Genomic DNA, 26,201 nt, shown 5'->3' with positions numbered 1-26,201 from the left:
TAGTACATGTGCAACCTACACGTGCAACAACTAGTTATTATTCTTCAAGAAACAAGTGTGTTACCTTTACAGTATTTTTCTTTATTGTATAGATAACCTGACTGGTTTTTTTTATTTCCTTTTGTTTCTTCCAGGCCTTCTGCCTTATCTAGTAGCCCGACATACTCAGAGCTTCCATTCCTTAGAATTTCCCCGCACCGAAATCCTGCTGCGACATCAGAGTCTCCCTTCAGCACCCCTCACCCATACATTAACCCCTACATGGACTACATCAGGTCCCTGCACAGCAGCCCATCCCTCTCCATGATCTCAGCAGCCCGCGGACTCAGCCCAACAGACGGTGCGTTAAGACAGGCTTCCTGTTTTCTGTCATTGTAGCAACTTAAGTTATATTAATCTTGTCAACATTTTTCCCCCTTGTTCAAAGCAGCTTCACCAGGTTTGTCAGACATATTCATTATGTCATAAATGTTTCAATACTTCATCAGCCGATCATGGCTCATTTGTACATCTCACAAATGTTGAAACTTCAGGGAGAAGAAAAAAAAGGTGCCTCATTCAAAATTTATGCTGTAAGGGTGGTGTATGTCTTGTGATATCTTTTGTTTGTGGGGCTGACATGGAGTGTAATTCTGATCTCAAGAAATCCACTGTATCTGCACTGAATTGAGTCAGATTCTTCATGGGTGCATGTCAGTGTATAACCATGGAGTTCTTCAGACACAAAAGGCTTGTTAATTAAACTAGTATCTTTCAATCATATAAAGCATGCACTGACTAGTTATACTTAGTCAATAATTCTATTATAGTTATGTAGAATTATTTCAGTTTATCCTAGCCAACAATATGGCCAAATGAAATGATGCTTATGTAGAAGTGGCTGATGATCAAGACTGTCCCTTTTAATCTAAATGGTGGCCTGTATACTTGATATATCAGTGCTTTAGGTCTTGGTGTGACCATGGCTTTTACTTTCCAGGCTATTTGGGCTGAAGTGAACTTCCGTGATCACTCTTGTCATTACTCTAGCACATTTCCTATTCATTTCAGTGGGAATTTTGCCAAAGTGAGCCATCAACAGAGTTGCAAAAAAAAGACTGTCTTGTTAATAGTAGGTTTTTCAATAGTGGGTAAGCATAAGCACTTTGACATTCCAAAATGGTAGCACTTGCTGAAGGGAACTAAAATATAACATATTCAGAAATGACTATGTAAAGAAAGGAAATTAAAATGGTACTTTAACTATGGGAAAGATCTTCCCAGTGTATTCAGAAACTTACCAGAGTTAAACCGCCTTTAGCTGAATTTGAAAAATGAGCAGTGCACCCTATCCAAACGGATAACTAATTAATCCTCGTTTATAAGAATATATACCTTTACAGTTAATCCATTAGTTATGGGCACATATTCTTATGAGAATAAATTTTAATGACCTATTGTCAGTCAAGGTATACGGCATGCACATACGGTTTTCCCAGCAGCACTTTGGATGTTACATGAATTCTTGCTAACTCTACCCCTTTTGTTTTAGCAGACGTATTTTTAAAAAAAACATTTTGAAGAAAGAAATAGGAATGCTCAGAAAGGGAAGTTTTGACTTCAGGAGCTTTAGAGCTTTAGATGTAGGATAAACATGACAGAACGATAATGTAATGGCATATGTAATGGAAAACTCATGTGATGCACGTTTGGGCTTTTTCACAGGAGCTAATATGCACAATACTTTGCTATTTTCAATACTCTTCAGGTCACATTCATGCAGAATTTCATTTATACTTAAGGTATGTTCCAGTGGCAGACAAAGGAAGGTGTGAAGGAAACCACCCATCACAGAACTTTATGACATTAAGCTGTATACAGTTTTGGTCTCAGCTATACCACACTGAATTCACCTGCAAAGATGTAGGCACATAGTGCTCTCTGAGATAACACTGGGCTATCTGACCCAGCACCCAACTGACACTCCAGAAAGGCAGAGACCTTCCAGAGATATCACAGGGCAGAATTTGGTTTCAGATTCTGGCACCTAAATGTAGATGTGTACAGTATAGAAATGTGTGATCTTGCTGTGCTGTTCTGCCATTGTAGTCCAGTGAGTTGTAGGTAGTGCAGCCAGCAAAGCCTCAAGGAACTATTCAGTTCCCAAACAAATGGACACTTGGGTGTTAGCAGTTGAGTGTGGAGCTCTGTCATAACTATGATGGTGCTAAGATTTGTCTGTCTACAGTGCAGGTGTTTGGTGTCTGTTCAGATCTGTGAAATACCCTGCCTCAACTCCACCTGCCACCTCAGAAAGACACTTTTCTCCTGCCAGCCTATGTAGCTTGGGTTCTCCCAGGCTTTCAGATGGAATGAGACACTCAGGTGTGGACAGCTCAGCTGAGTATGCTCTGTCTTAATGCTCATTCCCTGAGCTTTGATTGCTGACTGGATACGCAGCCTTAATCTGTCATGGGGACATGCTAAACTTACTAGCTTAAGCATCTTTCTTCAGGTTTTGAACAAATATATGTTACTTCACACTTCCTATAGGCTCACAGCCCATCTTTGATCAGTTACGACAGCCCTGGTGTTGTGCAGCATCCAATGAAAATACAGTAACTTGATTGAGGCATTGAAGAGATCTCAGTCAAACAGCATGCTGTTGAAAAGCTTCAAGTTTGTTCCCTGGAATCCATAGTCTGTTGTACGATCAATCAGGTATACAATGAAATGCCTTTTTTGGATGTGGGTTCCTGGGATCAAATAATCTGAACCATGGTTTGAGCACTGCTAGAATGCAAATAAAACACTTCTGTGGTTTAAAGAGGTACATGCACATAATGTACTAATAACATAATGGCCACAGTGTCTTAAGTCATATAGCATTTGAACTATGAAAACTTGGAAGTTGTTATTCCTCTTCTGAAAGCCATAGTGAGATTTCTCTTGCTACCCTAATTGCTTTAGGACAGTTAGATAATTATATCAGTGTACTACTGGGCTTGGTCTGCTGACTCACATATCTGGGGATGGCCAGGAGCCACAACTATCTAGAACATAACTCTTGTCACTTCACCTTACCCAGCAGATTTGGTGGGTCAGGGGTGACTGAGGACTCCTCCAAAAGTTTGGAGCAGGGGTAAGGATGGGATTGTTGGTATGTGTAGAGGAGAGTGCTCAAATGAAGCTCAGCAGTGCTTATGGTGCAGAAGCAAATGCCTCCACTTGTAGAAAAATGGGAACAAAGCTGAAGCTACCCGGGAATAAACAGGAAAAAATTCAGGGCTGCAGGCCTTCCAGTTTACCCTTCATTTACCCTTCACGCAATACATCATTTAGTAGGTTAATTTTTTATGTTTGAGGGAGGTAGTAAGGAATGATCTTTAAAGAGCACCAGAGCATTTCTTGGCATATGGAACATTTAGTAATGCAATTATGTGTTAACTATGTTTTCTGCAGCAGTTAATTTTAAAGTTTGCAGCCAATGTTATTGTTAGTTAGCCCAGACACTTATGTCAGAAAGCTCAGGAGTATTTTCAGTGTGTCTGGAAATATACCATGGTTGTCTACTACCATAAAACTTTAATATCAGTGATTCAGTGTGAGTTATGCATCTTTTAAAATTTGGTCTGAATAATTTCTTTACCATTTCACAGAAAGTGGAAAGATAGTAATTAATTGTGAAATCAGTTTGTAATTTGGAAAAAATACCAGCAAGCTTTAATTTATCTCAGCTCGTTTTTTATGCCATTCCTATTCCTGTTTGATGTACTTCTATTTTTCAGAACCCTTCCTTATAGATTTAACATTTTAACATCAAAAGCACATTCTTTCATTTTATTTGGTAGTAGTAAATCTGTTGCTGAATAAACTTTTCTCCAAATTCCAATGCCTTGTTTATATTCAGAACATAAAAAGTGTAAATCTTGATTCTTTGTTTCTAAGGTTTGCATTTAGGGTCTGATTCTCTAATGAAGGTATAAATGGTCTTTTTAGTAGTGCTGTGTAGATAACAATATTCAGAGAATTTCAGCCTAAAATTTTGTTTTCATTCAAGATTCAGCTGCTGAGATTAAAAAAAAAATCTCATTAAATGATATGAAAGAATATAAAAATAATCTGGTGTACCAGCTTGGGGTGCAGTGCGTTCACCTAAGGAACCTGAAGCGTTTTAGGCAAGCTTGCGTACCATCTTGTGGTGACCAGAGTGTAAACTGTTTTGCAAGTGGGACAGGGAGAGACCAGACAGAAGGGCTGTCCACCTGTTTCATGGCAAGTCAGGGTCAGGATCAAGGAGAAGGAGAAAAGTATTTTATGAGTACTTCTTACAGAGGCTCATGAAATGACCCTCTACCTTCAGTAGCATCTGAAGCCTGTTGAGAGGAGATGATCTTAGAGTGATGCCAATTTTTCTATTTGTCCAGGGTTGCCCATTAGTTGAAGGCCTGCTTGAAAATTGGAGTGGAACAGGAAGTTCTCATTTTTACATGAGATAACAGCTAATACAGTCATTGCATGCAGTGCATGATGCAGAGGACTGCATCACGATAACCTCACTGATGGGATGTAGAGTCTATCCAGTCTGTGGGTTTGACTCTGCAAACGGGCTTGTGTGTCAAATATACTTATACATGAACTTTGAAGGATGGGATGGTCACATTTATTGGCTTCAGTCTGTCCTCTTAAAAAACTGACCCTGTGTTGTTCATGGACAACTATTATTTTTCCTGGGATCATACTTTACCCCTGTTTACTCCTAAGCATAGACACAGAGGGACATGGTGAGGGAGAATCTTCTAGTCCTCTAGGCAGAGACTCCAGATACTTGAATGTTTATGGAGGTTCAGCCATGTTGTTACCTTAGAGATGGATTCCTTTGGGCCAGGAGTGAGGTAAATGGGAATAAAATGCTAGGAAGGTTTCTTGCTTTTTTATGTCACTAAATAAATCATACTAGTTTCCATTGCTGTCAGCCTGACACTTTTTGAGTCACTTAATAATAAATACAAAAATATGAGATCACTAAGCTCATTAATATTTTATGTCTTGCTGGTTTTTTTGAATGGTGTCTTTACAGTACCACTGGTTGAAATATATTGACCAGTGGTGGCATACTGCAGACATTGCATTACATTAAAAAATAAACAAGCTGTTTTAATGGCCAGAGAAACCGGCAATGTGATAAAACTTTCCTTCTTGTTTATCTTACGTCATTAACGGTACTTTTATGTTGTTTTTTTTAGCTCCGCATGCTGGCGTCAGTCCAGCTGAATATTATCATCAGATGGCTCTGTTGGCAGGCCAGCGCAGTCCGTATGCAGACATCATTCCTTCAGCTGCCACTGCGGGAGCTGGGGCACTTCATATGGAATATCTTCACGCCATGGATAGTGAGTGATATTTTCTAGAAATGTAGACGGTCCTACAAAGGGAACCACGTGGGTTTTTCGCGGTCTGACCCAAAAGGCCTCCATGCTGACAGAGAAGTGGGAGTCAACATAAGCCTCCTCACGAGGCTGGAGAGCCAGAGAATTGATTGCCAAATGCACAAGGGTTATGTCAAGCCTAAAAGTAAACTTTGAAAGAAAGTAGGGAGAGGAGCAGGACTGCTCCTGAAAACAGGTTATAAATTTTATTTCTAGTGGGGCTTGAGTGCTTTTGAAAATGCCCTTTTCTATTTGCAATCAGTAACTCACTTTCATAGTTAGGCTGAGTAATTCTCTGATGAGCTCTCTGTTAAGAGAAAGTTTACATCTGTTTTTCTGTTAGGAGAGCATGCCCTGCACCTTTTAGAGAGTGCTAGTTGTGCTTACAAGTTGTGTATCATAGACCAATAGACCAGAGACCACTTGTAAAGTGAAGCAGTTTGCTGAATTCTCAAGGATCCTGACTTAGTTTTCCAAAATATTAAGAGTTTTCTTTATCCATTCAGCATCTTTCAGTTCTCTTATCTGTCTCTGTTTCTCTGTTGAAGGAGGAAAATAGAGGACCCCATTCCAAACTGCTTGCTACTGCTTCTTTTGATCAACGAGAAAGGATTATGCAGAGCATTCCCCTGTAGCCATAGATGCTTACACGCTTTTCAGGATGTACTCTGTTCCTTCCAGTGAAGGCAATAATAAATGGTGGCAAGAAAAGGTGGTGATGTTGACTTTTGCTTGGTAGTACAGACCAATAAAATAGTATCAGCCCACCTTGTTTTGCTGTAGAATTTTAAACCTTTTGTTTACATGCAATTTCTTCTTCCTGCTGTTGGCTGCATACCATAGTTGGTGATCTCAAGGAGTGTGGGTGTTGGGAGGTTTACCTCTGGAACGCATGGGCATATAGGGATACATATAGCTAGCCCTGCAGAACACATGCCTTGGAGTGTGACTGACCAATAATTTTTCAAGAATCAGGCAAGACAGATAGTTGTGAAACTGGGAAGGAGGGTTATTTTCATTTTGTTTCCTTGCTAATGAAGGATTTTTTAAAATTCATTTTGTATTATCAGTCTCACTGCACTGGTAGCATGCATAAAAAATTTACAGTAACATACCTTGAGCCCACTGCAGAAACACAATAAACTCACACAAGTAGTCTGGACTTAAACCAGAGATTAATGTGCAGACTTCAGTACTTGAAATCTTAAGAATATGGTAATTCCTGATCTGGATTTTGAGAGAAATAGGGAGAGATGAGGCACACTGCTAAAGCACTGAATGCCTATTAATAATATCTTGCAGAATGGAAACTCTGTTATGCGTGGTTCAGGTAATGTAAATTTGCTGCTGAGTTCCAGTCACAAGGGCAAATCCCCAGCTTGTATGAATGGGCATGGCTTCATTGAAAAGGATCATAGAATTCTAGAATAGTTGGGGTTGGAAGGGAACTTTAAAGGTCATGTAGTCCAATTTCTCTTGCAATGAGCAGGGATATTTTAAATTTGCAAGCGTTTTGGTTCCTACTGTGAGAGTGTGTCTGAATGCACACAAGTAGTGGTACCAAACCACATACTTGGATACAGATTTGATCAAATGGGTTTATTCAGCCTTTAGAAAGGTAGATTCCCATATATATTCCAGAAAACTTAAGAAAAAACAGAAGACATTGCAGTACTCATACAAATAATGGCATTTGCAGAAGGAACATCGTGTGTTAGTAGAGATTGTGTATGCTGTAATATACACAGAATTGCAGCTTTTGCATCCCAAAAATGTTACCTCTTCTAATTTAAGAGGAAATGTTTTGACCTTTACCCATAATTTCAGCCCATTCATAAAGGTACTTAAACATCATCATTAATAAGGATATTTGTGTTCACCAGCTCTAACTGTGATACATTTGAAATGCACACTTTAATTTTTGTGTTTGTTTTTAAAAATTAAGATCACACATTTGAGATTAATTATACCAGCAACTTTTCAATTAGGCATTATTTCAGAGTTAGAGACAAAATTGTGTAGCACTATTATGCAAATGGGTTATTTTTAAACAGTAAATAGAGAATTAAAATAAGATAGAATCCTAGTAAGGTCACTCAGCTCACCTTCTGTATTTGATGAGAATGTGTTTAGTCAGGCAATAGCTGCTTTTATCTAAACAGAGTATGAAGTTACCCTTTTACTTTGTAAAAACTAATTAAAACTATCTTAACTTGCATGGGTATACAGTAAATTAATTGTCATTAAGTAGGAATCTGAATGTCCTATCATTCATCATGCTAAAGAAAACCCCTTTCTTCTTTGTCAGATTTTTAGATTAGAAACGAGAACAAAACAATTAGCAGGAAGATGATATTAAGACTTTAAAAAAAAACCCAGTAAGAATTCCCATGTATGCATTTAATAACCAAGTGCAGCAATCAGTGTGAAGCAATGCCATTTGTTTGGATCTTTCTTCTTAAAGATTTGTATGGTGATATTAAAAGTAGTCTTTCGCCTTTGCCCAGTCTTGTCAAAGGAAACAGAAAGACACATGAGTAGTTTCCCTCATTATCTGCTATCAAATTCTGAGCAAGTTGACTCAACTGACTGAAAGGCTGCCGCTCATTTATCCCACACAACAACCAAATGGATACAAGCAAGGCATTGTTCTTCTTTTGTGAAGCCAGTCTGTCTCCTAATTGTGTGCTTATACAGAGTCTACCACAGAAATTTGCAATCTCTACCCCCTCCTGTAGTGCAAATAATAATTCCAACACCAGAATGCACTGAGTTCCAAAGTGTATTACATAGAGTTTTTGTAGGTTGGGGACTTCTGTTTTGCTCTGTGGTGCTGGAAAACTGATTTCAGATGGGGAAAGGAGTGGGAGAATTGTTAATCAGAGGTTAAATCTTACACAAAGAGCAGTAGACTTCTTGAAGCTCTGAACTTCACTGTTCATGAACTGTCTAATACATTGCAGAAGAATAAGGCGAAGATTATGCATGCTTAATTGTAATTCTTCGTCATCCTGTCCTGAGTGACATGAAAACTGGACCAAAATTTTCTCTGTAAAAGCTCTATAAAGCTTTTCTGCAGTTTTGATGGCCAGAGACCCTGAGCAAGCCTTGCCATCTTCTTGCTTGTTCTAAAAAGATTTGTTACCTTTAAGTATAGCATCAAAATAGGAGTGGAGTAGATGTGGAAGGTATTGACAGTACCGCAGTAGCAACAACTGAAATTGCTTGTTGTGGCTGTAAAGGTATTGTATGCCAAAACTGTCTTGAAGACTAAAACAATTTAAAAAATCTCTATCTTTTGGAATTTATACCTGCATTATTCACTTGGGAAATATGTTCTACTCTCTTAAATGGTGTTCAGTGGAACACAAGCATGTTCCCTGAGGTTTCAAGATTCCAGATTATTAATACCCTCACTGATTAACTTTTACCTATCCTCACTCAGAATAGGAGGTTTCTCTTTTCCAAAGGTATTTGGCATTGACCTACTCCATTTGGCGTTAGAGACACTTTTAGTAACCCAGCTGAGCTAAAGAGTTTGGCCAGCTGTGGTGTGTTGACCGTGGCTGGGTGCCAGATGTCCACCAAACTGCTCTATCACTCCCTCTTCTCAGCTGGCCATGGAAGAGAAAATTAGATGGGAAACAACGTGTAGGTTGAGATAATGCAGTTTAATCATGCAAAAGTGAAAGATTTCACATGTAGAAGCAAAGAGAAAACAAAAATTTTTTTTCTCTGCTTCCCACCAGCAAGCAGTGTCCATCCAGTTCCTGGGAAGCAGGGCTCCGGCATGCAGAGGGGTTGCTCCAGAAGGCAAATATTGTAAATAATGAATGCTTCCTCACCCCCTCCTTTTCTTAGCCTTTATATCTGAGCTAACATCATATGGTGTGGAATATCCCTTCGGTCAGTTTGGGTCAGCTGGCCTGGTTGTGTTCCCTCCCAGGATCTTGTCCACGTCTGGCCTACTGATGGGGGGAAATGTTGGAAAACAGTGTTGATGCTGTGCCAGCACTGCTCAGGAGCAGCCAAAACGCCTTTCCAGCTACCAATGCGAAGCACAGCACTGTGAGGGCTGTGGTGGGAAAAAATGAACGCCATCTCAGCCAGACCCAAACACCAGCCCAAAGAGTTAAGCCAGAGTGAGAAGCTTTGGACTGGGTTTGGTTTCTGTTTGTCAAGCACAGTTGGAGAATGAGGGTGGAGTATCAAAGGCATTCCGTCTTCTCTCATACTGATGACAGATTTATCATTTTGAAAACTAAGACAAAATTTATGATAAACTTTCATAAAGTGAAAACGAAGTTTTTACACATCTGTAAACAGAAGCCAGAGGGAAAAGAAAGAAAGAAAAAAGGTTTGACTTTAAACCTCCCCCACCCCAAGTGTCCCATGTTCACAGCCTCCAATAAAAACTAGTGCCTGAGACATGTTCAAAGAAGTTTGATTTAAAGGGAGGGAATAAAAAAGATTTGATGAAGTTTGATTTAAAGGGATGAAATAAATGATACATGTCTGAAGATTGCCTTATAAATGATTAAGCAATGCTAAAAACTTCAACTCAGGAATCAAATTCATGGGCAAATTTGCTGGATGGCATATTCCATTTTTGAAATTTATGATGGAGATAGATATCTGTTATTTTAGAATTGATCTCCACCTCAGAATAAGATCTTTTCTTCTGACATCTGCTGGATTTTTCTTTGGCACACTCAAGTCTTTAATGTCAACTACTGACTTTTTATTTCTATAATGTCTACTCCAAAAAGGTGACATTTCTAAGCAAATCGTCACTGTCAGCTTCCATTTGCATGCTTTGCCAAAGCTGATTTTTTTTATCAGCACTTCCACAGAGGTAAATGGATTTTTAGTGAATCAGTGCTCCTTCATTTTCTGATTTTAAAGTATTATTGAGAAGGGAATGTAATACTTCAGTGGGAGTACACTGTGAGCAGATGAACATCTCAAATTGCTAAATAAATATTGAAGTGTTTGTTTTTAAAATAAATGCTGGGCAAGACTGGAAAGTTTGGTTTAGTATTCAGAGGCACTGACAAATTGTGACCTATTCCTTTTCATAGCAGCATACTAACTAAAACTCATGTTATGCTAAATGAATGGTTAAGCAAATGTCCTGTAGTGAGTGGCCAGCTCATGCTTAAGAATTTTTAGGCATGTGAGACCTAATTAAACCATGAATATCTGAAAAAACAGTAATTCCATTTAATTGTATTTTTACTTTTAGAAGTCCCCCTTGAGCTGAATCCCTCTCTCCTGTGGTCAGACTCTGTAGAGCTCTTGCCTGGTCTCAGCTTTTGTCTCCCTCTGTGAAGCAGAAATGTTCCCTTTTTGCAGGATACTGTTGGCCCTTAGGAAGTTGTTCCTGTCCCAGGTAGATGGAGGGGACCGCCGAATTCCCAGAGCTCTATGGGGCCTGAACCAGGTGCTGCCTGGAGGAAAAGAGGAATCCTCAGACTACTGTATGCATGGCTGAAGCCCGGGCTCTGCCCCTCACAGCTGTAAGGAGTGTCTTTCTCCATCACTGGCCACAGATCTGGTGCATCCAGAGCGGACACAGGGATGCCCTGGCAGCAGCTGGCAGGCGAGGGGAAGGTGAAACAAGCAGTGGGCAGACATGCAAGAGCCATAGCGTGACTTAGGCAAGGAGTAAAGGACACAGGTTCAGTTCAGAAAGGACAAGGAGGAGGAGGAGGAGGGAAGTCTTTGCAGTTTTGAGAACATGCAGGGCACTGCAGGGAATATAATGCCTGTACTTAGCTATGCCCTTGTAAAACCATGATAAAGCACTTGAATTGTATCCTCATCTGGGGTAAATTACATTACAAGCACTAACTTCAGAGGCATTGTTTTAATTCATTCCAGCTGAACAGTCAGCAGAGAAGAGTTGTGGATGAAAGATGCAAGTGCAAATTACTACTATTTTTGTTTTACCATGACATGTATATTGTATTTCCTTGTTAGATATATTGCAGTTTCTTATAGCTGCTGATCATTGTTGTTTCTTATTTTAGCACAAGTAAAAGATCTCTGCCTTTGAAAGACGTGAAGCACAGCACTAATAAAATATCAGACACAGTACAATAGCAAGCTCCTAAAAAGGAGATAAAACAGATTACATAAAATACCATGTGGTAGGTTTTACAAATAAATAAATGGCTATACCTAAATTTTAAGTGATGGATCAAGAGCTTGAATATTCATTGAAAGACTGGATCTGTGTGGGCTAAGGCTTATTCTGGAGACAGAGCAGGAAGAACAAAACTCTGTATTACCCAGATGCTGAAGAAGAGAAGGGTTATAAATGGAGATCTGATCAAGCAGTCACAAGAGCAATAAAATGGCAGCCCTTGATACCATACTAAAATCTTGGCTAGCATGCACAGAGAGAAGGGAAACCCACTCAGGTGTGTAAGGAAAGCATAGTAGATTCTAATCCAGCTCTGATCTTGAGATGAGTCTAATTAGAGTCATTTGAGCTCCTCTCCTGGTTAAATACCCTGCTAAAACAGGATCCTGGACACAAGGACGTTAGGAAAGACAGACCTATACTGGATGCTTGTGGCCAAGTGTGAATTATTAGCAAGTTACAGAGAATGTCAGGGACTCTAGGAGAAGTAGCTGTAAAGTAGGCATCAAACCCAAGACCTGCATGACCCTGGCTGTCAGGATCATTAATATTCAGTCCTTTACTACAGGTTAAAGGGATTAAAAAGGTAGAAGCAGCAGTACTATTAAAGGAAATTGTTCAGTATGCAGTGGGGAAGCTAATTCTCTCCTTGCTCTCAACCAAGATAGAAAATAATTAAATAAAGGGAATAAATTTAAGGTGATACATCTTCTGTCAGGACTGCAGAGAGTTGGAATGACATGGTAAAATAGATCAGAAGAGGTAGAGATTTTCAGAACAGGACATAAAATTTAGAAATGTAATTTATTTAAGTGGTATCTGTATATTTGCCTTCACTTTGCTGCTTTGAAAAGCCTAATCTCCAGTTTTAAAGAAATTTAGCAGCTGTAGGCCCTTACAGACCCCAACAAAACAATATTGTGCCATCTTAGACAAATTCAAATAAAGCTTACTGTTTCTCAGCGTAATGCTCTGAATGTAAATTCGAATTCTGCTGATAGAGTTGGCCCTTCTAGTGTTTGTTTTAGTCCTGATTTTTAGTTTTGCATCAAATGTCCACCTGGCAGAATTACGGTCAACAAAGGAAAAGCTGCCTCTTCATTTCTATACTGTATTGGACATGTATAGGTTTGGCTGTATGTATTAAAGTGTTGTGGGTTTGGGCTTGCTGGTATCCCAGATCTGAACCACTGTCTCATTGCTCATGGTTGAATTAATGATGTGCATGTCTAAGAAGCCATCAGATTCATAAATCATCAGAAATGAGAGGGATAACTCATAAAAGTCTTTTCCTTTTGTTTAGCCATTTATCATTTTGCTTGCACATTAATAAACAGAGCTCCCCTGAGGTAAGCCATAGGAAGAAAGATTTTTCTTCCTATTTTCCTCAATCGTAGCCAGTAGATCACAAATGAAGAGAGTGGGCCTGTCACAGTGTGCTGGTGTCTCCCTCTACCCATCACTGATAACAAATAAATCCAGTGAAGCACCCTGGTGGATAATTATTTGTGTTTACATAACAGGCGCCAGGTTTCCGAGTCCGAGGTTGTCAGCTAGACCGAGCCGAAAGCGCACGTTGTCCATATCCCCCCTGTCTGATCACAGCTTTGACCTTCAGACCATGATACGGACATCTCCAAATTCCTTGGTCACAATTCTCAATAATTCTCGCAGCAGTTCGTCAGCCAGTGGTTCTTACGGCCACTTATCTGCAAGTGCAATAAGGTAAGAATTGTATTTTCTACCTGAACTATATATTCTCATTTATGTGTCTCACACACACAAATGTGAACATATACTCACATCTTTAAGTAACTTGTGGGATTTTTTTTTGTGAATATGTGTGTTTTGCAGTTTCTATAATGTGTGTTCATCAGAGTTTAATCTAAAATATAAAATATTTTTTTCTTGCTCAGAAAGGTAACCACAAGGGACTTTTTGGCCTATTATTGTCCAGTGCAGGTAATATTCATCTGACCAGCAGGAACAGTGAGTGTTTGTGTGTCCAGGAATCTGTTTTCAGAGAAGAAACTCTAGTATAGGTTTGTGACTTAAGTCACTTGGGTTCTTCTGGCCACAGATATGATAGACAGTGAAATGTTCCTACATTGCAATCATCAGAAAGTAAAGAAGAGAAATATGGTACTGTTCAATTAAAATGTTTGGCTTGAACTTCTGGGTGTTGGTCTCCAATTTTTTTTTTCATGTGTTGAAAGATTAGACATTCTGTTAGACATTCTGTGGCTAAATAATCTTCTTTTTTTTTTTTTTTTTTTGTACCAAGGAAGTACAGTATCATCAGAAATGCTGTGATTTTCACTTGGCTGCTTCACTTGTGTGTGCAAGAAAACAGTCAGAAGTGGTTGTTCTGGAGGCAGAAGAACAGAGTAGCAAATGAAGAGCTGGACAGAAGTTGTACAGAAAAGGGAAGGAAATAGGGCACAAGGAGAGGGAACAAAAGGAATAATGTAAAAAGAATAAAGGGAGTGGAAGAAAATTAAGAGATGCAGCAGAAAAAAATGGAGATGCAACTGCAGAACATTCTTGTATTTGTGGCATGGCTCTATGTTAACTGAGAAAAGCTCCTTTGGTATTCTAAAAAAAAATCCCCACCTCTCCAAAGTGTCAGAAAATACTGGATTTGCATTTATAAGCCTCAAAGAGTGCTTCTGGGCCCTGGCTTAACAGTAGCTTCCACCTTCAATTTGCAATGGGGCAAAGGAGCGAGTCCCTACAGCAGTTTCTTGAGATGGGACACCCATTTTAGACAAGGCTCAAAAATACTACCAAGGTCATGGGTTTGATCCCCTGTATGGTCCATTCACTTAAAGAGTCATATTTGATGAGCCTTGTGGGCCCCTTCCAACTCAGAATATTCTGTGAAATCTGTGAAATGCCTCTCTGGCAAAAATGACACATTTACAGCTTCAAAAACTGGCTATGGGGATTTTCATTCTTGGGAAAATGGGGCATGCAACTGGTTTGTTAGAAACTATGAGCCTGAAAAACTCTGAGAGTGACAGCACCGTAAATATTGGTATTAGTGTAAGTGCTGTATTTTCCTTTTTAAGCATTTCTAAGTAGTCGTGGTTCGTAGCTCTGATGTACTTGAGTAGTGTGTAGTATTTCACAGGCACGGTGTCATAGCTCTGCAATATTGCTTCACAGCCAATGGAACCACAGTTCCAATTACAAACCTCCTTAATGAGGAATATGATTTATGTCAATGGCTGGCAGCAGTTGGACCACATCTGTCAAATACCTGTACTGTGTGGAGGTGTGCTGTCTGCACTGTCATTAAGATGGGATGCCACTTAATAACTAAACTCCTTTCCCATAGCTCGTAACTTTGGTAAAACAAATAGCACATGAAAGTTGGCATAGTCTCTGCAGTGGAGTAAGTCTTCTCTGCTTTTGCTCTTCCAAAGCAAAGCTAGAGCCAGATGAATGGCTTTGTTGAAGACAAAGTTGTGGAACTGGAGGGAGTTGTGGGCAAAGACTGAGTAAGGATGCTAGGGAGTCTTCACAGTGAGTCTTGTGAACTGGTGTCATGGAAGAAAGCAGTGTTTGTGTGACTGAACCTGTGGTTGACCAAAGCTTTCATCCCTTCCTGGTCATACTTCCCAGGAATGCATAATACAAAATTTCACGTGATTTTGAATTAAGATATTTTTTTCATTTTGATAAGAGTATGCATGCAGAGTTGGAAATGTACACCTCCATTCTTCTCAGTCAAAAGGAAGGGAAGTGAGACCTCTTCTTCCTCCTTTGCAGCTTGCCTCTGTTGGTGCCCTTTAACTTTTCCCGTGTGAACCTGTTTATAAAACAGTTAAAACAAAATAAACAGTGACATAAGGTATTAAACCCAAACCACACTTCATTGCCTTAATAAATTCCAAGACTAAATAGCAACAGGACTATCAGCAAAACCTAATTTATTATTCACTGTCTTGCAAATAATGCATTCAGCACAAGAACTGTTGTATTGAATAGAACCATAGGTTCATCCCATTTCATATCCTGTCAGAAAGTGATCAAAGTCTAGAAAAAAACATTTCCTCACATAAAATCCCAGCTTCTTACAGGTTGTTAAACTTGCAGGTTAACAACGTAGGAGTTGCTGCAAGAAAATGGTACAATTCAGCAAGCCACTAGATGGAATTGCAAGACAGGAAGGATTTCTACTTTATATAGTATCAGTAGCATTAACTATATTTAACATTACACAATCCTTCTACTCTTAGATATTGTTTCCAATCACTTTTAACTTAGTCCAAATATTTTACACGTGGCAGCATTTTTCATGGCAAATACCTATCTAGTGCTGAATATTTCGCAAAAGCATCAGCAAGGTTATTAATTTATCAAAATGAAGTTAGGGAAGAAGAGATTTTTCTGTAGAAACTAGAAGAACTGTTGCTTACCTTTTACTGAGAAGCTAAACTTTGCCAGGAACATTGCCTAGATGATGTAGATGTGATCTTTGCTGTTCTTGAGAAATTGTCCCATTCAGCCAAGTGATAAGCCCTTAAGAGGTTTCTATTAGCATGTGTTAAATAAACTGATCACTCAGCATGTTCTAGTCCAGGGCCCACAGAGAAAAAGATGGACCTTTCCCTGCAGCTGCAGCTCTGGTACCTCCTTGGGAAGGCTGTGGAGGCTCAGCTGTCTGTCCAGCCATAACAGTTTTGTGAAACAGAAAGCAGTCTTTAGAGGAGACAGGAGTCAGCCCAGAAAGTGTACAGGCTAAGCAAGTTGGCACAAAATGCCTTTACATAATGCAACATAGACTTGCAGCTGAAGAGAGAGAAAAGGCTGCAAAATAAAGCATGCAGAAGCCGGTCATTCGGAGAATGAAGGTACTGCCCCCTTGTGCTTGTGCTCTGATACCATCTTTAACTTCAGGGTTGCACAGTATTTGTAGGTCCCCTGTCTTCTTCAGTTAACATCCTCTGTGGATCAGTGAGAGCCACAGGACACTGCCTCACCTGTTCAAGGCAGCCTAAAAGAGGAGGGAGCCTTGTACCTGGTTGTTTGCTGCCTGGAGGGCAGACTGTGCTCTTGCACCACAGTCCCAGACTGATGCTGGGTAAACTGAACTAGTCAGAAGTGACCACCAGACTGATACAGTTTGTTTTCTGGAGTCCCAGCCTACCACTCTTAATTCTGCAGAGGAGTCAAATTGCTCACAGCCATGACTTGAAGATACTGACAGTTGTTTTGAACATTTCATAGTCTGTGTCATGTTAGCTAGCCCAGATCTTCTTGCCTGAAATTGGGCAACCACAGTGAGTGACACTTTTTGCCTCCATCTTTCTTTGATTCATGTTCCTGTTCAAAACGAATCCTTCCCCTTAACCTCAGAGGGAGGTTGAAAGCATTAATGTTTTGTGAACCAATTAGATTATACAGTGATGAGCACAGTGGAGAAGCTCAGGAGGGTGTCAGTAATTATTTATTCACTGATGGTTTAAATACAATGGAAGGAAGGCTTACAGGCATTACTCCGGGCACAGAGAAGAAAAATACCAGAGGGCCTCTTGCTGAAGGCTACTGTGTGTCTTGTGCACTGCATGAGTTACGAATCATGCAGAGGGGAGAAGGGGTGTGCTGTCACGTAACTAAAAGCTGATGAGTCAGCACATGAAGATATGGGCAGGTTTTGTTCTGGTATGTTTAATCTTGTGGGCATTAATCAATGCTCTTTTACACCCATTTTTTCAAAGGTACTACTTGTGTTAAGAAAGGGTCTCCAGGACCTCACTGCTCTTTGCATTGGCTAAAAAAAGAGGCATCCTTGGCTGAAAGATTACATCCTGTGCATCACACAGCTTTTCAGCATTGGATACTCTATATGAGCACTGTGGGATGTTGAGGATGAAATCACATTTTGGTCTCTGTTTTTACAAAGCCAGGCACAGGAGGGCTCTGGTCTTTGACATGGATACTACTGTAGTTTGAATAATAAATACTAGTAGTTTAGCATAATCCAGAGAGAGCTCGGCTTGGCAGTTGCTTTGCCATTGTCAGCTGACAGTGTAGTGCTGTATCCTGACTACCGGCTGAGTACTTGAAAAGGAGATGACACTCCTGCTGACAGCTAATAGTGGATCTCCTTTAGCACACCAGGTAGAGCTTCTACTTTGTGCATTTGAAAACACCTGGTTTAGGTCTCAGCTGGGAGAGATTATGCAGAAAGGAGATGTGTGAAATAGCATTAAATGAGGATAATCCTTCATTTGACATTTACTCATTTGGTTACCTGCCTCAGTCCTGCAGTGCAGCACCCCTGCTATTAATCTTTTGTCAAGACATACTTAATGTTATATCTGCTACCTGTGACAATTATTAGACTTTGCACTTCAGTAGCACTTCTTTTTGAGAGACGGCATGGTCTAGAGTGAGTATAGAGGGAGTAATCACTTCCCGTGATGTTAAGAGTACTGATTCAAAACCTTTACAAAAGATTAACTGGTCTTTAATAAACACAGGAGGCTGTGACTTCATGTTTTGAGATTTGAAATTCAGAACCTCTAGTCCCTTGGCAGTGCTGTGATACCGAAATTACAAAGTCAATTTTCAGAAAATGAGTCAAATTCCCTGTCAGATCCAAGGTGTTTAAGTCAGTAGTTCCACCTACTACAAGAGACTTTCTTTGGGTCTAGGCATATCTAACTGTGAATATAACTTAGCCATAACCTGTGAAAATTCAGTTTCATGTGAGCTCAAGAGTCCTTTGGGATCTCCTCGAAGGTTTGAAAGAAACTGAGAAAGCACAGCAGCACTTTTTTTTTCCGCATGCTCTGCCCTGCTTCCCTGAGAGTATCAGAACATGAAGGAGCAATTAAACATGGTGTGGTTGATTACAGCACACCCTGGCTGTTCTGGCCCCTGTCAGTTTGCTCTGGGCTGATCTGAAGCATCAGGGAATGGTGGCAAGGATACTTTCACAAAGAGCATTAGAAAGGAATAGCCAGGTTTGTAGGGTGAGCTTAGACAGCAATGGATTAACATCAGTGAGGAAGACAAGAATTGTGCTTCTGCAAGCAGGTATTGGATTCTCAATTATTTCCTCATCTCATTTAAGCTCCTTGTATAGAATGCTTGTTATATAATGAGTCAGTGCCCTCCTCCCTGCACTATGTTGTATCTAGAGACAAGTGACTAGCTATTAATTTCTCCAGTTTTCCTTTGCAAACACAGAGAAAATCAAGAGAAAAATAAAAATAGAGTTAAGATATCCAAACGAAGCATAAAGTTATCAACAGAGAAATGTGAAAGTATCTTTAGCAGAGAGCCCAACAGTCTAATTATACCCTCTATTAAAAAAAAGGAAAGAGTATCCTTTTATCAGGTTTAAATTATCCAGTTTTTGAATTTAACAGTGTCTCATAAAACAGGAAGCCCTCATGTTCTCAATCCTCCTTCTTTATTCAATATTTTATATATTCTTATTATGTCTCCTTTTATTCATCTCCCTTCTGATGTTGTTTTCAGTCTGCTCTTTAGAGTTCTTGCATTGTCTTTTCTGCTGATACTGTCTGAAAGTCTCCTTCTTATTACACGCAATAATATTCCAGGAGAGGACCAGCAATTTAAATGCATCATGATTTTCTGTGTTTTTTCCCCAGCCAATTGTTTTAACATGTTTTTGCCATACCTTTATGTTGATCAAATTTTCATTCCTTCATTGAATTCTGCATTGAGACAAGCAAGTGCTTCTTGTCATTTGTCTCAGTTAATTTAGAACCAGTGTATGAGTAGCTCTGACTCCCTTTCAGTATCGATATGCATCTTGCTATCAGTATTGCTCATTCTTCTAGCGTACTGGGAGCTAAAGATAGCCACTTAGCCTTCACCATGCTGCTCAAAATAATTTTGTCACATATGCAGATACAATTTTTTCATTTCTCAACTCCATGCCCAGATAGCTGACAATTGCATACGAAAGAGAAGACCCCATCTGAGAATTTGTATCTAACCTTTACTTAAATCCAACTACTTAATTCTTACCTTTGATTTGTGTTTTAGACTGTTTTAAGTTTTTATATTTCTGTAATTTTTTCTGTGCTAAAGGACACAATCAAATGCTGGTTAATGAAATTAAAAAGGACATGTTTAGGGTAGCATAGGTAGAACAAAATACATTCACAACTATGTTCTGCAAGAAGATCATTATGATAGGATGTGTAGGATAAAGAGTTCATTAATTTTGTCAGCATTATAGGTGTTTTGTTGTTTTATTATCACTCTTATTGGGATCTGCCTAAGTTAGATGCAAATCTGACTTTGACTGAAAGCCTTTCTTGCATTAAAAGCTTTCTAATTAATTACATGTGATATGTTGTAAATGAAGGCTTTGTTTCCATTCAGACTGAGTCAAATTCAGTCCAAGTGTAACCCTACTGAAACAGGTCTAGAACTAGACCTTCACATATGTGCAGTATAGGGCTTTATTCTCCATGGTCTTGTACTGTGGTAATCTAAAGAAGGGAATATAATGCTCTGTCCTGCCATAATAGCTTCATTTCATACCTGCTTTCAAGAAGTGTGAATGACAGAGAAGTGCCACAAAGTGAATAAAAGTGAAATTCATCAGTATTACGGAAAGCTGCATCTATATCAGGCTCTGTGGAAATATAACCATGCAGCTAGCCTCCTGCAGAAAGCTCATATAGATTATAAGGGGGTGACATTCAGGGAGATTGTCTTGGAGGTCATCTACATCTTGCATTAGAAAGTGGTGGATGTTTCTCACCAGAAACATGAGTGGCAAGATTTCTGCCTTTGGAAAGTGTAAGATCTAAGAAGCTGAGCAACATAAAGAATGTAGACTATGCAGGCACATATTGCATGCACATTTACATGTACAGATGCACCTATATACAAGTGTAATTATGTATACATGCCCGTAAATGTGTATGTAACAGGTCTTGTAATTACAAGTCCATTTGGAGCAACTTGCTTCAGACTTGCTCAGTGTTACTCAAAGACTTTGAAGTCATTGAACCCAGAGCAATATTAGTTCCAGGAAAGTTCTCAAGCTAAGACAAGTGTGCTGGAGTTTAGCACTTTGTTACTCCATTTCCAGACCCTAAAAGCAAGTATTAATTAGCACTTTGAATGTAATAAATTATACCAGCTTTAGAAGCCCAAAAGTGCTTAGCCATGAATTTAATTCAAAATTATGTTTGCTAGAAGTGGCATAAGCTTGCATGGAGGGAGCACAGATAAATTATGCAAGGTACCATTAATACAAAGTCCCGTTAGGATACTAAGGGATTCGTTCACAGGAATAATCCAGTGAGAAGGACAAAGATGTCTGAGCACATAAGGTTAATCAGTGTGGCCCCGTTGCTCTCAGTGAAACTATGCCGTTTTACTCTGGCATATGGCAATGTATTCATGAAGAAAAAATTCACCTAGCCTGGCAGATAGAATAGATAGTAAGGTAAGCTGAAGAGCAAGTACAAACCACAGACTGTTAATTTTAAACTGGTAATAGAAAAGTGAAAAAATTAAAAAAGAGGCAGTGATGTATGTGAATTAAATACGATTGTACAATGATGACTATCATCTGATGAAAACTGGAAAACCTAGTACAATACATGCTCTGCTTTATTAGATGCAGGACGTCTTTTTGCAAATTAATTTAGAGGACTTGTCTCTAAGTTAGTGATTTTTAATGCAACATGTCAACATTACAAATGCAGAGGGATATTTGTGAAACCTAGTCATTTTTGAAATACTTTTTCAAAGGATTTCGAGTCTCTTACCTGCATTTAAGATCACACGATGTCTGGCTTCATAGTCAAAGTTTGAAACTGTTTTCCCCTGTACTTGAGTAACAAGCTGTAAAAACTACTGATAACTTGTCTGCATTGCCTACTCAAAGCTCAGTTAAAAAATTCAGGGAGAGGAACAGAATTTAAAGCACAATTTTTTATTACTAAAAATATTACATATATATTGTGGGTAAATTGCTCCAAATAGAAGTGCATTTTAAATTCTCTCTTCCATTTGGTTTTTGTTTAAGATACTTGAAACAGTCAGAGTTTCACAAATTTCTTCAAGGCTGCAAGGTTGCCAAGTGCTTTGTCACTTGTGTGTCCTGAGCAATTTGTCAACATTCACTCTTGCAGGTTGTTTCCATCAGGAGAAGTAGAGGACAGAGTTGGAAACTTCTTTTTACTCACTCCTGTATGTTTACAAGGAACGTACGCAATTCCTGTTTCTGCCAACTCAAACAACAGGAGATGGTTTTCTTACCTGATGTTACTGGTTGCTTCTTATCTTCTGGGTCCTATCTAACGAGAACTCACTGGCTTGTTTTCTTCTGCACCTCTGCTGGGGTCTCACTATGAGTCTGTCCTGCTGACTGTCCACAGCTTTGCACATCTGACTAGGCAGTGTTCCTGGCTGCATCTTATACATGTACATTGTTCTGTCAAAAGGTATATGAAAACTTCTACGCATGCAGCCAGCTTATGCAGATCCCCTCAGCACTCATGGCTCAGCTCCCAGCCACGCTTATGTATGTCCTGTGTTTTGAACAGTGGCTCCTACATGGCAGTTTATCATGGGATGAATGAAACTCTTTCTTATATTAGTTTTTATTTTGAAGAAAAGCATCTGAGCATGTGAAAAGCAGTATTTGATCACTGTTAACTTATGTATTATGACTTCCGTTGAGTAAGATTACCAAGTGATCTTACTTCAGTAAGATTACTGTGTCTGTAGGATCCAGGCTTTAGGACAGCACTTAAAGACTTGCTGAAGTCACTCACTCTTCAGAAGTATTAAGAGTTATTAGGGTGCTTTCCTGAACAGTAGCTGGGTCCATTTCTAAAAGAGTAAAGGGGCTTGTTTGCCTTTTAATAACTTATATAAACAATTTATAAGTACTTTGAAAATTGAAATTAAAAACTAAAGGTGAAATCCTGGCCTAGTCTAAGTAAAGGATAAAAATATCATTGAATTCAATTTGTCCAACATTACTAGTTTTCTACTAACCCCAGTTTCTTGGTTTCCCTTGTCCACAGGCAACTCCTAAGGGATAGTGATACAAAGTGGTGACATCTGTTCCTACTTGAGCATGGGCTAGGTGTTATCCTAGTACGCGATGATCAGCTTTATTGAACATGAAGCCAGTCCACCTACAAATTACTTATCCCTTTCTTGAACTAGAGTCCTTTTTGGAGGGATTTGTATCATTTGGTCTGTCTAGTTTAAGTCCCTGATGGCAAGCACACATGATGGACGCTGTAGAGCAAACAGGGAGTGCCAAGGCTTTTCCACAAGTCAGGAAGGGCCTGTGTGTTCCCTTGCAGTGCTGGTTGCACCCTCCCTCATGAAGAGAATGTTAGGACTGTGAATGCACCACCCAGAAATCAAAGACCCTTCAAAGGCCAAAGGGCCTGAAGCCCTCTCCTGCCCCATGATCTAGATGGAGACAGTGTGTCTCATGGCGCCCCATGTTCCTGTCGTGTGACCTGTTCTGCATTGTTTTGTCTCAAAAGATGTTGGACAGTTGGGGTACTACAAGGACAAGCAAAGAAAAGGATCAGAGATCTGAAAAATTATATGGATGATTTGAAATAGAATTTTCCTGTTCTTTCCAGACTGGACAGGAAGAGGGTATAGAAATAATTTCAAATATATAAAAAAGAAAAGAGAGGAAGAGTCTGGGAAAGGGAAGGCAGATAATGAGTGCTGTGTAGAATAACAAAGTGCTGGTCTTAATTTGGCCCAGGAAAGATTTAAGATAGAGGATAGGAAAGAAACTTTTAATAAATATGGTAAACATAATGTGGGTCTATATGAATAAATAAAGATACCCCAAAGAAACAAATTTGTCTTTCTGAAATTTGAAATTGAAGGGAAAAAATATTGAAAACATCAGAAATATCCCACTGGGTCAAACTAGAGGTGTTATGAATGCCCTTGCTTTCTAACTTTTGTTCTCTTAGTGCTCTCCCAGCATCGATGTTCTTTAGGTTAGCGATCCCAAAGTATACACTCTTGCTTGTTCCCTTTGGTCTTTCTTTATGGACCTGTTGTCTTTGGATTTATCTAGTCACATATGAACCTGCTGGCTATGTCTGCAGCTATTCCCAAAGTCCACAAATGCTTTCTTTTTACTCTCAAGTTGTTGCCCTATGTCTTTCATTAAATGCTCCCTCATCTACATGCTTGGGAAGCTCTTGTCCTAAAACCTTGCAAAGCAGAACTAGAAAGGGAAAAGCACTGAGGTACTTTTGCAAGACTTCCATGCATCAGATCTTGCAGAACTTTGTGTTTTGTAATACAAAGAGGGTACCTTCAGAATTTTTGGAAATTCTGAAGAAAATTACTGCGATATAATGAAACAATCCTTGCAGTATTCACAAAATTGGAAACTCCTCAGCATTTTTGCCTCCTTAGGCATACCTATGCAATGTATAGGAGAAAAGGATTTTTTCCTGACTTTAATTCACAGATGTTTTGTGGTAAATTCCACAGCTGTGACCAGAAACTGGATGACCTTGTTAGCAGGACAGCCACAAAGTAGCCACAAAGTTTGGTTTTGATTATAACGTCTGTTTTTCTTCTTCTTGAAGTCTGTTCTTTAAAATTTGATGTGCTCATGTAATTGCAATGTAGTTCACTGCCCTGGTTTACCTCCAGTGAAGGGAGTTTGAGACTTTGCAGATGACGAGAAGAGAAAGAGAGAGAGAGAGACAGAGTGATAGACAGACACAGAAGCCCACAGTATGATAAAATAAATGATATCACTGATGGGCTTTTCTGTCAGTGTATATGAGTTATTGAATGCTCAAGCAGAAATATTACATGTTTCTTCTAACCCTTACTCCTCATAAAACTCAACAACTAAAAAAATAACTGGTCTGTAATTTTTAGTAGCTATACATGCTTTCATCTTCTTTTCTACTTTGTTTAAAAGAAAAGTCTGTAACAGAAATACAAATGAAATTCCCTCCAGTGGTGTAAATTTTCATTTCTCAGTAGGTGGATGGAAGGAAAAGGTTCATTTACATTTCTGTGAATCCAAGATTTTTTGGAAGTGACTGGTGTTTTGGAAAACATGAACCATTGGGGCAGGAATCTCGCATTCTTCTGGCATCTGGATTTTGGAAGTCCTGAGCTCTCCTTGTCTGAAATGCCTCTTAAAACTGTCTTAAAAGAAACATTACTCAAAATTAAGCCTCTGGAACTACTCACTGCTTTTGAAAAACCTGGTTATTGGTTTTAGTAGTTCCAGAGTCTGAAAATTACTACTTTCAGGTCTTGTTTACTGCTTTTGGGCATAAATTTTAGGTGGTTCCTGAGTGACACAGCTGCCATCTTGGTGCATATTTCTAAGCAGACATGGTTGGAACAACTGGACAAGGCCAGCTGGTGCCACCCTTCCTGCTGATGCTGGCTGCCAGGTTAGGAAGCAGTGTGAGCTTGATAGGGCCAGCAGGAGGACGTATGGCTGCTGGTCAAAGCAGAGGGATCTTATGGGGCTCTGGGCTACAGAGATTCCCCATCCTTCCTGTATTCAAGAGCTGCTGAACAAAGTGCGGTGAAAAACTTTGGGAAGGAGGGCAGGAATCCAGGTCTTCCCTCCCCAATAGAGTGCGCCATGCCAGCAATGTTGAGAGCTTTGATTTACTTTTCTTCTTTTTGGGCCTCAACATTGACTTTATTGTATGGTTTCTGAAAGGCAGAGATAGACCTACCACCTTCTGTTCTCTTCAGAACCTTCTGATCTGTTCAAATCAGAAAAATCCTCCAGGCTGCCCAGTGACAGCATCTTGCATGCGAGTGACATTAAACCCAGCCAGGTCAACTTGCCTTATGAGGAGCTCTCCAGAAACAGCTGGAGAGAATTGTTATTTGAAGGCAGCTATCTGAGCTATTTAAGAAGTCACCCTGATGGCTGAACCATTGTCTCCATTTCTGAGTTACTCCCCTTAGCTGTGCTGGCTATTCCTTTGCTCCCTCTCAATCACCTTCTCATTTCATTCTGAGGTGTTTGAAGTTTGGAGGTGGAGGGAATGAAGTACAGGTTGTCAGGCTCCATAGGAAAATCCTAGTCCCTTAGACTCGACCCTTGCTGATGAGTACAGGATCAAAGAAAGATACTAAAGAAAAAACGATTCCTCCTTCCCCTAGCACATCTGTCCAGCTGTGTCTTAATGCATCTGCTGCTGCTATCGCTGTTTTCCGGTAAGAACCTCCAGCTAAGATGATGTCTATCTCCTCTATTGTATTCAACAGTTTTGTCAATGCCTGGCTTAGCATCCTCTTTCTGCATACTGCTTGTACAGTGTTAGGACAGGCGTAGATAACAAGGACATCTCCATGAGGTAAAATCTCTCGTTTTGGTGGAAGCCATTTTAATTTATGTAGGGAGGGGAACAGCAAGTATGCTTACTTAATATTTAAGCACTGCACTGCTTGAGTCATACAATTGTCTTTTTGCCATGTAGGATCTAAACAACATTACCAGTATTTTGAACCTGGACTTGTGAAGCTAGGTATTGTTGTGCATAGTCAAATGGAAAAAAAGTAAAAAACCCCCCAAAACCCAACCTGTATTTCCAAGGCTGCTCTGTGCTTGTAACTGCCAATGAAATCAGACCACTTATTTTTTCCTT

The 26,201-nt window shown here is 39.5% G+C and overlaps 1 protein-coding gene across 5 annotated transcripts in view; it reads left to right on the top strand.

Moving 5' to 3' along the window:
* The window catches only part of GLI3 (GLI family zinc finger 3), a 207,164-nt gene that overhangs the window by 134,569 nt on the left and 46,394 nt on the right, over positions 1 to 26,201 (top strand). For all 5 annotated transcript variants that reach the window (XM_042043326.1, XM_042043323.1, XM_042043325.1 and 2 more), the window contains 3 exons: positions 135 to 340; positions 5,226 to 5,372; positions 13,080 to 13,281. In XM_042043326.1, coding sequence (XP_041899260.1) covers positions 135 to 340; positions 5,226 to 5,372; positions 13,080 to 13,281 — 555 coding nt within the window. The remainder of the gene's footprint in view (positions 1 to 134; positions 341 to 5,225; positions 5,373 to 13,079; positions 13,282 to 26,201) is intronic.

The sequence above is a fragment of the Corvus kubaryi genome, unplaced genomic scaffold (assembly GCF_017639235.1).
Source record: "Corvus kubaryi isolate FWS band 111438036 unplaced genomic scaffold, C.kubaryi_AGA036_p1.0 37398, whole genome shotgun sequence".
Classification (NCBI taxonomy): Eukaryota; Metazoa; Chordata; class Aves; order Passeriformes; family Corvidae; genus Corvus; species Corvus kubaryi.
The sequence above is the reverse complement of the archived record's forward strand: the minus strand, read 5'-3'. Positions and strand labels throughout refer to the sequence as shown.